Source organism: Natrix helvetica (assembly GCF_964273705.1).
Source record: "Natrix helvetica genome assembly, chromosome: 2".
NCBI classification, from domain to species: Eukaryota; Metazoa; Chordata; class Lepidosauria; order Squamata; family Natricidae; genus Natrix; species Natrix helvetica.
The window spans coordinates 253,856,344-253,868,035 of NC_138552.1; the positions used below are offsets into that span (position 1 = coordinate 253,856,344).

Sequence of the window (11,692 nt, forward strand, 5' to 3'; positions counted from 1 at the left end):
GCTATTGTATTGTATTGTAATCCTTGACCATTATCTCCATTCTACTGTGTCATTTTCAAACACATACACTGCAAATGACATTTACATGCAGTAATACAATTTAGATCTTACTTCTTCCAAAGCCACAAACATTTAAAATACCTTCCAAACAAAAGGACACTATTATATTTTCAACAAGCTCTAAATCAATTTGATTTATTTGGATTTTCTCTTTTTTTTCTATATCACAAAAAGTTATCCTTATGAAAAGTTATCTTTATTTTCATTCTAATTACTTTCATTTTGTCAAAACATTTCATTTTACCTGGTGAGCCTTACAAAGAACTCCATAAATTAGTCAGTACTCTTATCCTTAGTCATCATTATGAGGGTTCACTGCAAAATTTTCAAATGCTAGCATTTATTACATTTGTATCCACCTTTCCTTCAAAAAGCTTCATTTTTTTATTTGCCCTATTTTTATGTCTACAAAGTAAGCTTAAACTGAAAGAAAATGATGAAATCAGGATCACCCAATGAGCTTGAAAGCTGGGTAGGGATTTGAACCTGGATCTCCTCCATCCAACATTTTAATCAGAATAGCTCACTTTGAACTGGAAGTCTAGTACTACATAAGACAAATTGTTTCTTAGACCCAAGTTCCAAACCACAAACACAGCTTCAAAGGGGAGTAGGAAGCATTGACTGTATTTCAAAGATGAGTGTAAAAGTTTCTTACCATGCTCTTGCTTACCCATTGCGCTTAGATAATGATTGATAGCTTGACACGGAGGACTTGGAGTCTGTGTTGCTTTGTCACAATTCATAGGTGCAGGACTCCTGTCGATGTCAAAAGAGAAATACCCACTGGAGGATCTGGACAGCAGTGGGGATCTTCTTACAAACATGAACAATGGGGATCTGGTAGCAAATGGACTGGGACTGGAGGGTGGTGCCAGTGGTCCCTGAGGGCTACTGGGTGATGAACTGTCCCGTTCACCCAAATGATTACCTTGATATTCAGTTTGTAAGGAGGTAGGGGCCCCAGGCCGAAGGTGATGAGGCTGAGCTGGCCTTTCAGTAGGCTGCAATTGTTCACCTTCCCTCTCACATTCAGAATTTAAATCAGAAGATTGTTTTGCCATTTGGTCTTTCTTTTTCCCCAACCCTGGAAGAAGAAGAGGGAAAAAAAAAAAGGGGGGGGGGAGAAAAACATCTCAAATTACACAAAGTTCATTCAAACTTGATAACAGTGATGATGACTTGCAATAGATAGAAACCACTATCAATATATTAGCAATGCAAATTCCATGACATTTTACATTCACCACAGGGTTTCAAATCTATTAATTAGCCTTCCTTCCTTGTCAAACTTTAAGAATAAAAGACTAGTAATGGATAAAGGTGTTTTTGCTATAATCCAATCCAATATCTCTCAGGGGGTAAAAAGGCTTGTTGAAAAGAAAAGAGTAACAAAAGTTTTGTAAGACAAAACCTGGGGGCCAACTAAGCAATATTCCAAGGTCTGATCTTTTGAGGGGGGGGGGGAGAAGCCAACTGACTTTTGTTGTGTTTTGTTTTTAAAAAAGGGGGTGATGGTGAAATATTTAAACTCGGGATCCGCACCCTCCAGCCCTCCAAGTTCTATACAGGAGGATCAGATACAGTGTTGAAATGTTAGAAGTAGATGCGGTGATTGTGCAGGACGGGGAAGTCGGCCAGGCTCTCGCTCCATTGTTCTATCGAATATGCTGATCACAGCAAGTCTGGAAGGTTTGGCAAGAGCAATCAGTTGTAAAAGTGCGTCACAATAGTTTGTACACTGCAAAGTGCTCCTCCGTTCACTCCACCTCCCCTCATCCTTCGACGGCTACGATCAAATCCTTCTCTTTACTACACGCGGGGGGGGGAGGAAACGTCTCACTTGGCACCTTTAGAAAATCCACTCTTCAATGAGTTTGTTGTTCAGCAGGCGACGAAATCAAGAGCAAAAAAGGCACACGCGAGAAACGATAGGTCACCCCGGTCGCAAGGCAAAGGGTCGCAGGCTGCCTGCCTCCCACCCACCTACCGCGCTCCAACTCACCTTTTTATTTACTTTCGTTCAAACGCCCGTGTCCCGCGACTGGACTCGGCGCTCACGCAAGCCACAACAACAACAACAACAACAGGTTGTAGAAAAAGCCGGCGCAAGCCCAGCATCCACCACCAAGTTGGGGAACCATCGCAAGCAGGGGACAAAAAAGGTGATGGTGCGGGAAGGGGCGAGTGGAGGGGGTGCGGGGGAAACAGCCCCGCGCCGAGACTTGGAAAGAAATCCACGGTCAAGTCACCCCATTCGCCTCGGGAAAGCCCCTCCCTCGCTGCTGAACGACACCAGAGGGAGAGCTGCGGCGGGGCCGCGGGAGACAGGTCGCTTCCCACCGAAAACCCAACAAAGGGAGCGCGAGTGCAAGGCAGGAGAATAACAGAGCCAGAAAGAGACACGCAAAGGGGGAGGGGACAGCCAGAGAAGAGGGTGGAGACACCAACATACCCCCGGCCCCCAATCCCGCCCCCCGCCTCCGCCCCCCCCCCCCCCGCCGGCCGTACTTACGCGTCAGGGTTTCTGAATCATCACGGAGGCAAGAGCCGGACTCTTCTTCCCCGGGCGCCCAGGGCGGCTGGTGAGCGACACGCTCGCGCTCCTTTCGGAGATTGCTGGCGTCTGGCCGCGCGGACCGAACAGCAGCCAACCGAGCGACGGCAAGATCCCCGCGCTCTGCCTCTCCGGGGGAAAGGGAGAGAAAGCCCTCCCCGTCGCCAATAAAAAATAAGGCAGCAGGGCCAATCCGGGCGCGTTAGAGGCGGCCCAGCTCCGCCCACAGCGCGAGGGCACTGTTTACATTTATATGCTGGGGGGGGGGGGAGGCACACACATACACACACGCGCGGCCTGCCACAACCCCTGCGCTGCGCCGCGGCCCGCCCTGCTCCTTCCCTCCTTATGTCCTCAGGAGCTTCCTGAAGCCGCCGCGGTGACGACGGCAGTCGCGCTCGAGAAAGGCTGCTGACTTGCAGCAGCCACGCTGAGCTCTGCCTCGCGTTCTCTATGGACGCCCACCTTCCAGTTCCCTTCTTAAAACGTGCCAGCAACAACGAAGAAGAATCCGAGAGCCTGACAACTGGCAACCCGTTTCTGTAGAGAAAAATGTTTTCGCTTGACAAAAGCAGAGAGGCAGCCGCACCCCGCGATATTTGTTACTCCCTCCACAACAAGCTTCGTATATACAAAAAATAAACCACCAGACTCCACCTCCTCCCTGGTATAGAAGCTTCACACCCCAAGATGATTCATTCTGTCCAGGGAGAGAATTCTAGCCTTGTGGAAGAGTAGACATGACCAATGAACATGATTTGTATTTAGATGACTATCACCTAAACATTGGGAAGAGCTTGTCACACAATAAAAGCACAATGCAAAATAGTCAGGAGCAAAGGCTTTCAGAGGCCAAAATATAATCATATGGATAATGAGGTGCAGATTTTGAAATGAACTACAAGTCATGCTTGAGGGTCGAAGCAGGAGGATTTCAACAGAGAAGTTGAGTGGCAATGATGGCACCATCACCAAATAGGCCCTCATCTTCCTGGCATCAGCTAAACACAGCACCAGAACTTTTGTCCCCCACACTTCTCAATACCACGATCTTCATTGCAGAATATATATTTTAAAAATTCCAACCTAGGTCTAATGTTGCTTTTAAGGCATTACATATTAGCATCAGTATTTTGAGGTAGGTTCCAAAATAGACATCAGAGGCAGATCACTGAGAATGTAATTTTGACCACACAGTACCAAACCATAACCAGGCATTCTGCACTAGCTGAAACCTCCAAAACATTGGGATGTCCCATAACGTATTTATGTATTTATCAAATTTCTATGTTGCCTGACTCCCAATGACTCTGGGAGGCTTACAACAACCAAAATTACAATAAAGCCAATTAAAAAGAAGAGGAGGGAAAGATGGAGGAAAGAAAGAACAGACTGAACTGAAACAAAACAAAGTCTCACTCTTCCTTGCCAAAGGCCTGGGTGAAAAAAGTATCTTCACACTCCTTCTAAACACCAGAAGAGTGGGGGCTATCTGGATCTCAGGGTAGCCTGATTTCACAGGGTAGGTATTTCTACAAAGAAAAAGTCCTTATTAGATGACACTGCTTAATCAAAGAAAATTGAAGCATGCCAATCCTATTCAACTGAACTGGCAAGCAGTATGATGAGAGACAGTAGTTCCTCAAATAACCAGGTCTTGTGCCATGTAGGACTTTAGAGATTATGATCAGCACCTTGAATCACACTCGGAAACAAACTGACAACCAATATGGGTCCCAAAATGGGGGTGTTACAGGCATATCAATTTGCTGCTGTGATCTTGACCAGTTGGAGCCTCTTGTTTTTCAAGAACAGCCCTACACAGAATACATTGCAGTAATCAAGTCATGAGGTGACCAGAGCAAAAGTGACTGTCTGAAAAGTCTCCAATCTAAGAAATGGTACAACTGATACATGACATTAAGTTGTGTAATAAAGGCCTTCCTAGCCAACTGCTCATTGTGCAGAAGGTATGAGCCAGGCCAGTCCCCAGATTTTGCATTGTTTTTAAATGGAAAAATGCAACCTAATGTGTAAATTTTAAAAAAACCAGATTTAGGTGGTCCTAACACTTATAGACCCCTGGTCTTCAGTTGAAAACAATACCTCCTCATCCAAAACTCACAGCCTCCAGGCCCTGGAACAGAACGGTGACAGCCTCATTTGGCCAGCCCATGGTTGAAAAATATAGTGAGGTATTATCAGTATACTGATGATTGCAAACCAACAGCTGAGCTCACCCAATGGTTTATGCAAAAGGAGGAGAGACAGTAAAACCCACAAGGGGCTTAGGAAGTGATCTCATCCCTCAAACCAAGACCAACTGGAACTGGCTCCAGAGAAAGGAAGACAACCACATAGAACTAGTTCAAAAGGAAACTGGTCAATAATATTGAAAGCCACTTAGAAGTCAAAGAGCACAAGTATGGATGTACCACCTCCATCCTATCTCTGCGACAGGTTATAAACAAAGTTAAACAGGTTATAGACAACCTGAGACACAGGTTGTCTCAGTAATAACTCCTGATCTGAAACCAAATTGAAATAGGTTTAGATTATCCATTTCCTCCAAGTTTCTCTTCAGCTGCAGACAGACTACCTTCTCTATAAGTGCCCTCCCCAGGGGCAAAGTTGTAGACTGGTCAAACACTGTCCAAAATTTGTGGGAAAGTTGTTGGATGACCTCTTGAGGAGGGGTCATATCACTGCTGCTTTCAAGGCATGAGGTACCACTCCCTTCAACAAAGAGGGAAATACCATAGAATGGATCTAATGGCAGGTCATCTTCCTGGCCATCTTTATGGCCCAGAAAGATCTGGGTTCAGAAAACAGGTGGCCAAACAGACAGCACAGAGACCCCTATCCACTTCCACAATAGTCAGCAGTTCAAACTCATCCAAGATCATACTTCCAGATTGAGCCCTATGCACCTCAGCCTGCCCAACCCAGTCAGTGTCCAGTTGAAGTGAATTTTGTGTTATTTACTAGAAAGCCTGAATAATCCTCAGAGCAGCCCACAAATATTCTAAGAGGGCCTCCCTACCCAACAGGGTCCAGGTCACCTTAAACCTGGCTGCTGGATAGCAATAAATCCTTCCTTGCTCTTTCTGAAACACTGCAGATCATCCAGAGCAGGGTGTGTTCTCACCTGTGAGCCTGGGAATATCTCATCATTAGTACCTCAGCATGCTTTCTGGACCCCTGCTCTGCCTTATCTGATTCAGAGGGAAAGTAAAAAACGGTCATCAGAATATTGATGGTATTGTGGCCTAAATCTTTGAATGACTTTCCCAACAGACAGATCCCTGCAGTATTCTGCAGCTTGAATGCCACAAGCTGAGCAACAGCGTTCTGCTGCTATTTTGGAAGCTGCCTGACAGAAAAGACTATAATCCCTTTATTACAGTGCTACAAATTCTCACTTAGACTCACTCCTGGAGGATACTACAGTTAATATTTTCAAAAATAACTGAGAACCAACAATCAAAAGGCCACCCTCCTCCTTCCTCTTCCCAGCAGAAATCATCCAGCAAATTAGTTGAGATACTTTTAAATTAGATTGGAATGATCTAGCCCAATCCAATTCTTTTCCCTCTCAATATGGAATCTCTGTCACTTTTGCTGTTCTCTGTCTTAACATATTCTCTGAACCTCCCCAGCTCAATTCATCTTAACACATTACATTCTTACCAAGATTACATCACTCCATTGATCAGCAAACACTTCATCAAAAAAAGGGGGAGGGAGGAAATCCAGCTTTCCTCATAGCAACTCCTTGTCCTATATTACTTGTTTTGTATGTAGAAATTTATAAATATTTTAATGTTGATTTACATTCTAAAATATTTGACTTTATTTTTAAATTGTTCCTTGCTTTAATATGATTTTAACAGTGTGAAAGTCATAAATTATATCAATTGTAAAAGTAAAATGACTGTTTGGCATTGGTGGCACTGATTATCCACCAGCAACTAGTATGAACAACCATCTCATAATCTCCAAACAAGACCTCAGCAATTAGCACATTGACTACTCTACATGGTAGCTGGGTTCACATAACAAGTTAACATATAGTCAACTGAACAGTGGTTTACTGAGCTACACTATATCGCCAAAAGTATTCGCTCACCCATCCAGATAATCAGAATCACGTGTTCCAATCACTTCCATGACCACAGGTGTATAAAAGCAAGTACCTAGGCATGCAGACTGTTTTTACAAACATTTGTGAAAGAACGGGTCGCTCTCAGGAGCTCAGTGAATTCCAGCGTGGAACTGTGATAGGATGCCGCCTGTGCAACAAATCCAGTTGTGAAATTTCCTCGCTCCTAAATATTCCAGAGTCAACTGTCAGCTGTATTATAAGAACGTGGAAGTGTTTGGGAACGACAGCAACTCAGCCACGAAGTGGTAGGCCACGTAAACCCGTCCAACATCAGTGTGTGACCTCACAAATGCGCTTCTGGACAAATGGTCAAAAATTCCCATAAACACACTCCTAAACCTTGTGGACAGCCTTCCCAGAAGAGTTGAAGCTGTTATAGCTTCAAAGGGTGGACCGACGTCATATTAAACCCTATGGATTAGGAATGGGACGTCACTTACAGTAAGTTCATATGCGAGTAAAGGCAGGTGATCAAATACTTTTGGCAATATAGTGTACATAATCCATTCATTCGTTCCTCTACTACAGCTAACACTGTTGAGATTCAGCCATACAGTACTTCAGAAAGTGTCCTTTTCTCCCATCCTGTCCAATTTAAGCCCCTCAAAGACTTGTTGTGACATACCATGCCATCTTTCCTTCTTCCAATCCTTTTGCTTTTACCACATCAGAAACCCTCTTCATCAGTCTTGCATTTCATTCTCACAACTAAGAGTACAAACTTCATTTCACAACAGTATTCCACCAAATTCATCCAGCCTGAACCCCACACTTTATATTCTGTTTTCACACAAAGTCAAGCTGTGCTGATCTTATCAAGACATGCCTTGCCTCAACATATTTAAATTTTACTTGATTCACACATTACACCAAACCCTTATTTGGTTTTGCATGATAAGTAACCCAGATAAGATTGCAGAAGTGCTATTTCTCAACATAAGAAACTCAGATTAATTACCCCCACCCCCATTCAACTACAAACTTGAGGGTTGGCTTCAAATATTTCTCAGCCTTACTTTCTGCATGGAATTGTACTGTTACGAGGTCTTTGGAAGATGTGTAAGATAAAAAGTCTACTCCAGCATTTTCGTGAATTTGTTTAATCCCTTCTTGAAATAATTTAAATTAGTACCCATTATTACATTTTGTGTCACAGCAGATGGCAGCACCTAGACAAACTGGATTGGGTCAAGTCAAAAAAGCTAAGCAAGGTCAAACGTGATTAATATTTGGATAGGAGACTATCAAGAAAACACAAGGATGTAGACTGGGCTAAGAATTTTAAAAATCCTACAAGGAAATTGCAAATTATTTCTGCATGGTTACCAATAAAACTACAAGTTCATATAATTGGAATAGAAAGGCTTCTCCTTTCCACCCTAACATTTCCACAGTGCTACACGAAGCAACACAGAGAAGATAAGGTAAACAACCCCCTCTCTCCCTCTGTCTCTCACACGCAATCTTTTGAAGAACCGTCTTTTCTCTCCACCCAACTTTATTTTCCCCCCTGCTTTGAAGATCGTAGGGAAGTACCCTACAGGGGCAGCACATGTGCCGTTAAATGTTTAAACGAACTTACATTTCTCCCCCACCTCCCCATACCTTTATCAACAGAATCAGCCCACCTACCAAATCGTTTTAACTTCCTCCCTTAGAGAGATGGGCAATCTGGGATTCGCCACATTCTGACCAAGGAGAAATGCCAGCGGCTCTCACTCAGCATCGACCCCGCGGGCCAGCACGGCAAATACTGTCCGCTAGCAACATCTGGAGAGCTACAGTTCATCCGCAAACTCCTGAAAGTCTCCCCCATCCGTTGCACTGTCACGCTTTTGAAAGGCCCCTGACCCTCCTCCGCTTCAGGCCGACTGCGCCTAGCAGGGAAGTCGCCACCGCGAGCCTCGGTAGCCGGCGAGAGGGACGGGGGAGGGAGGAAGAGAGAGACAGACCACCTCTCCTCGCTGCTCGCCTCCAATCCCAATGTGGCCAATCCTTGCTTCGGATTTGGGACTGAGAGGAGGAGATTGGGGTGGGGGGGTGACGAGGGGTGAGAGAGCTTGGCTTCCAAGCCGCTGGGACTCCCAATTGCAGAGCTTGCTTGGCTCTGTTCCCAGCCCTCGCCGCGCGCGCAAAACAACAACAGCAGCAACAAAAAGCTGCGGTCGAGACTTTCCCGCCTGCCTGGCACCCGGCCTCGGTAGCCAATCATTTGAAGCGAGCAGCCTCGTCCGGAGAGAGAGAGAGAGAGAGAGAAAAAAGAGGCGAGAGCGAGGGCGGATGAGCCGGGTCTGTGGCGGGGGAATAACAAGGGTTCGGGAGACATTAGCGCGAAAGTTTCCGCCGAGGCGCTCCGGCTTTTCCCTTACCTCGCCTAGTCCCCCCACTGGTTCTTCGCGAGAAAAAGAGTGCTCCTTCTTTTCAAGGGGGCGCGGAGTTTCTCCCTCGCATAGTCGGGCTATTTGGTTTGGAGAGCCGAAGAGCCTGGCCCGGGACTCGCCGCTACCTTATAAGCGGCACTCACCCCCTTTCTCCCCCATCCACCTCCGGTCAAGGTGCTCCTCTCACCTGAGGCAGGAATCTCACGAGCGCCTCCCCTTCCTTCACAGGACAATGCAAGTGTAACGAGCTAAGTAATTAATAAATTGTTGCCTCGTCGGGACAAGAAAAGCTCTTGCACGAGGTGGTGCTTTCTATATGTCCTAACGGAAGGACTGGCGTGTAAAAGCGCACGTGCGGATACACACACAAACGCACGCACGCAGTACAGCATAGAACTCTCTTTGCCATTGTCTAAGGAGGTGACTTGAGGATAACAGAATAACACCGTTGGAAGGTACCTTGAAGGTCTTCTAGCTCAATCCTCTGCTCAAGCAGGAGCCCCTACACCAGTGGTTCTCAACCTGTGGGTCGAATGACCCTTTCACAGGGTTTGCCAAAGACCATCGGAAAACACATATTTTTGAAAAAATACGGAAAACATAAAATAATTTTATGGTGGGGGTCACCACAACATGACGAACTGTGTTAAAGGGTCTCGGCATAGGAAGGTTGAGACCCACTTCCCTACACCATTTCAGACAATCTCTTCTTGAGGAAGGATCATCTTAAATAAGGATGACAACTGTGAACTAATAGGTTCAAATACTGCCTCCCTTTGGGTCCTTCTTCTTTCCCCAATTCTCTAAAATTATGAATTTAAATTCATGCAGGATGTCTGGGTAAACTGAAGAGCACAAACCAAAAATGCTAAAAATGAATTTGTGTATAGATATGTATATTTTAAAGGAAGTTAAATACTGGGTTTCTAGGGTTGTAATATTATAAAAAATATTCTCCTAGTAACTTGGTATGTGCACATACTTTTGTTATCAAGTAGTTACAGGTAGTCCTGAACAGACTACCATGATTGAACCCAAAATTTCTATTGCTAAGCAAGGCAGTTGAGTTGCGCCTCATTTTATGCTCATTTTTGCCACAGTTGTTAAGTCAATCATGCAGTTGTTAAGTGAATCTGGCTTCCCTCTTTGACTTTGCTTGTCAGAAGGCAGTTTGGAAGGTCACAAATGGTAATCACATGATCCCAGGACACTGCAACTGTCATAAATAGAGGCCAACTTTCAAGTACCCAAATTTTTATCACATGACCAAGAGGATGTTGCAATGGTCATAGAGGTGAAAAGCAGTCAGAAGTTATTTTTTCAGTGCTGTTGCAACATCAAATGTTGACTAAATGAATGGTTGTAAGTCAAGGAATGTGCTTGTCAGGTACATGGAGAGAAGCAAGCAGTGCAGTACCACAAGGTTCTATCTTAGGCCCAGTACTCTTCAATATCTTCATAAACAACTTTGTTGAGGGAATAGAAGGGGAACTTACCAAATTTGAGGATGATACTAAGCTGGCAGGAATAGCTAACACCCTAGAAGATAGGCTCAAGTTCCAGATGCATCTTGACAGACTTGAATACTGGGCCCTATCTTACAAAATGAAATTCAATGTAGAGAAAAATAAAGTCTTACACTTGGGCAAGAAAAACCAAAAGTACGCATGGGTGAATCCAAGCTTAATAGAAGTAACTGTGAGAGGGATCTTGGAGTCTTAGTGGACAACTAGTTAAATATGAGCTAGCAGCGTGCAGCAGCAGCCAAAAAAGCCAATACAATCTTAAATTACATTAACAGGGATACAATCAAGATCAAGTGAGGTACTAATACCACTCTATAAAGCCTTAGTAAGACCACACCTAGAGTACTGCACAAACTTTTGGTCACCACACTATAAAAAAGATGTTGAGACTCTAGAAAAAGTGCAGAGAAGAGCAACCAGGGTGATTAGGGGACTGGAGACTAAAACATGAAGAACGGTTACATGAACTGAGCATGGCTAGTTAGTGAAGAGAAGGGGAAGGAGACATGATAGCAGTCTTCCAATATTTGAGGGGCTGCCACAGAAAGGAAGGGGTCAAGCTATTTTCCAAGGCACCCGAAGGCCAGGCAAGGAATAATGGATGTAAACTGATAAAGGAGAGATTCAATCTACAAATAAGAAATTTTCTGACAGAACAATCAACTAAAGGAACAGCTTGCCTTCAGAAGTTGTGGAAGCTTCATCACTGGAGGCTTTCAAGAAGGGATTGGACTACCATTTGTCAGAAATGGTGTAGGGTCTCCTGCTTGGGTGGGGAGGAGGTTGGAGTAGATGACCTACAAGGTCCCTTCCAACTCTGTTAATCTGTTAAAAATCAGAAACTTTTCAAACTTGTTTCTCAGTGGAAAATGTAAGATTAAAAACATGGATATTTCAGGCAACATTAATAGAAATCTATTATGATTCCATACAGATAAATCCTAAGCAAAAGGTTTTGTTAGAGCTATTTCATCACTTCCCCAATACTGTGCCTCTCCAATTG

At 44.4% G+C, this 11,692-nt stretch overlaps 1 protein-coding gene across 4 annotated transcripts in view; it reads right to left on the bottom strand.

Moving 5' to 3' along the window:
- The window catches only part of BCL2L11 (BCL2 like 11), a 39,093-nt gene extending 29,846 nt beyond the window's left edge, over positions 1–9,247 (bottom strand). Inside the window, exons 1-2 of one of the 4 annotated variants that reach the window (XM_081940336.1) lie at positions 9,152–9,247; positions 719–1,147 (exon numbers count right to left, since the gene is read on the bottom strand). In XM_081940336.1, the coding sequence (XP_081796462.1) occupies positions 719–1,124 (406 nt within the window). In that variant the 5' untranslated portion in view covers positions 1,125–1,147; positions 9,152–9,247. Of the gene's footprint in view, positions 1–718; positions 1,148–2,065; positions 2,396–2,575; positions 2,740–9,151 lie in introns of those variants that run through there. The other 3 variants (XM_081940338.1, XM_081940337.1, XM_081940335.1) reach the window with 3 other exon arrangements.
- Between the last annotated feature and the right edge of the window lie 2,445 nt (positions 9,248–11,692).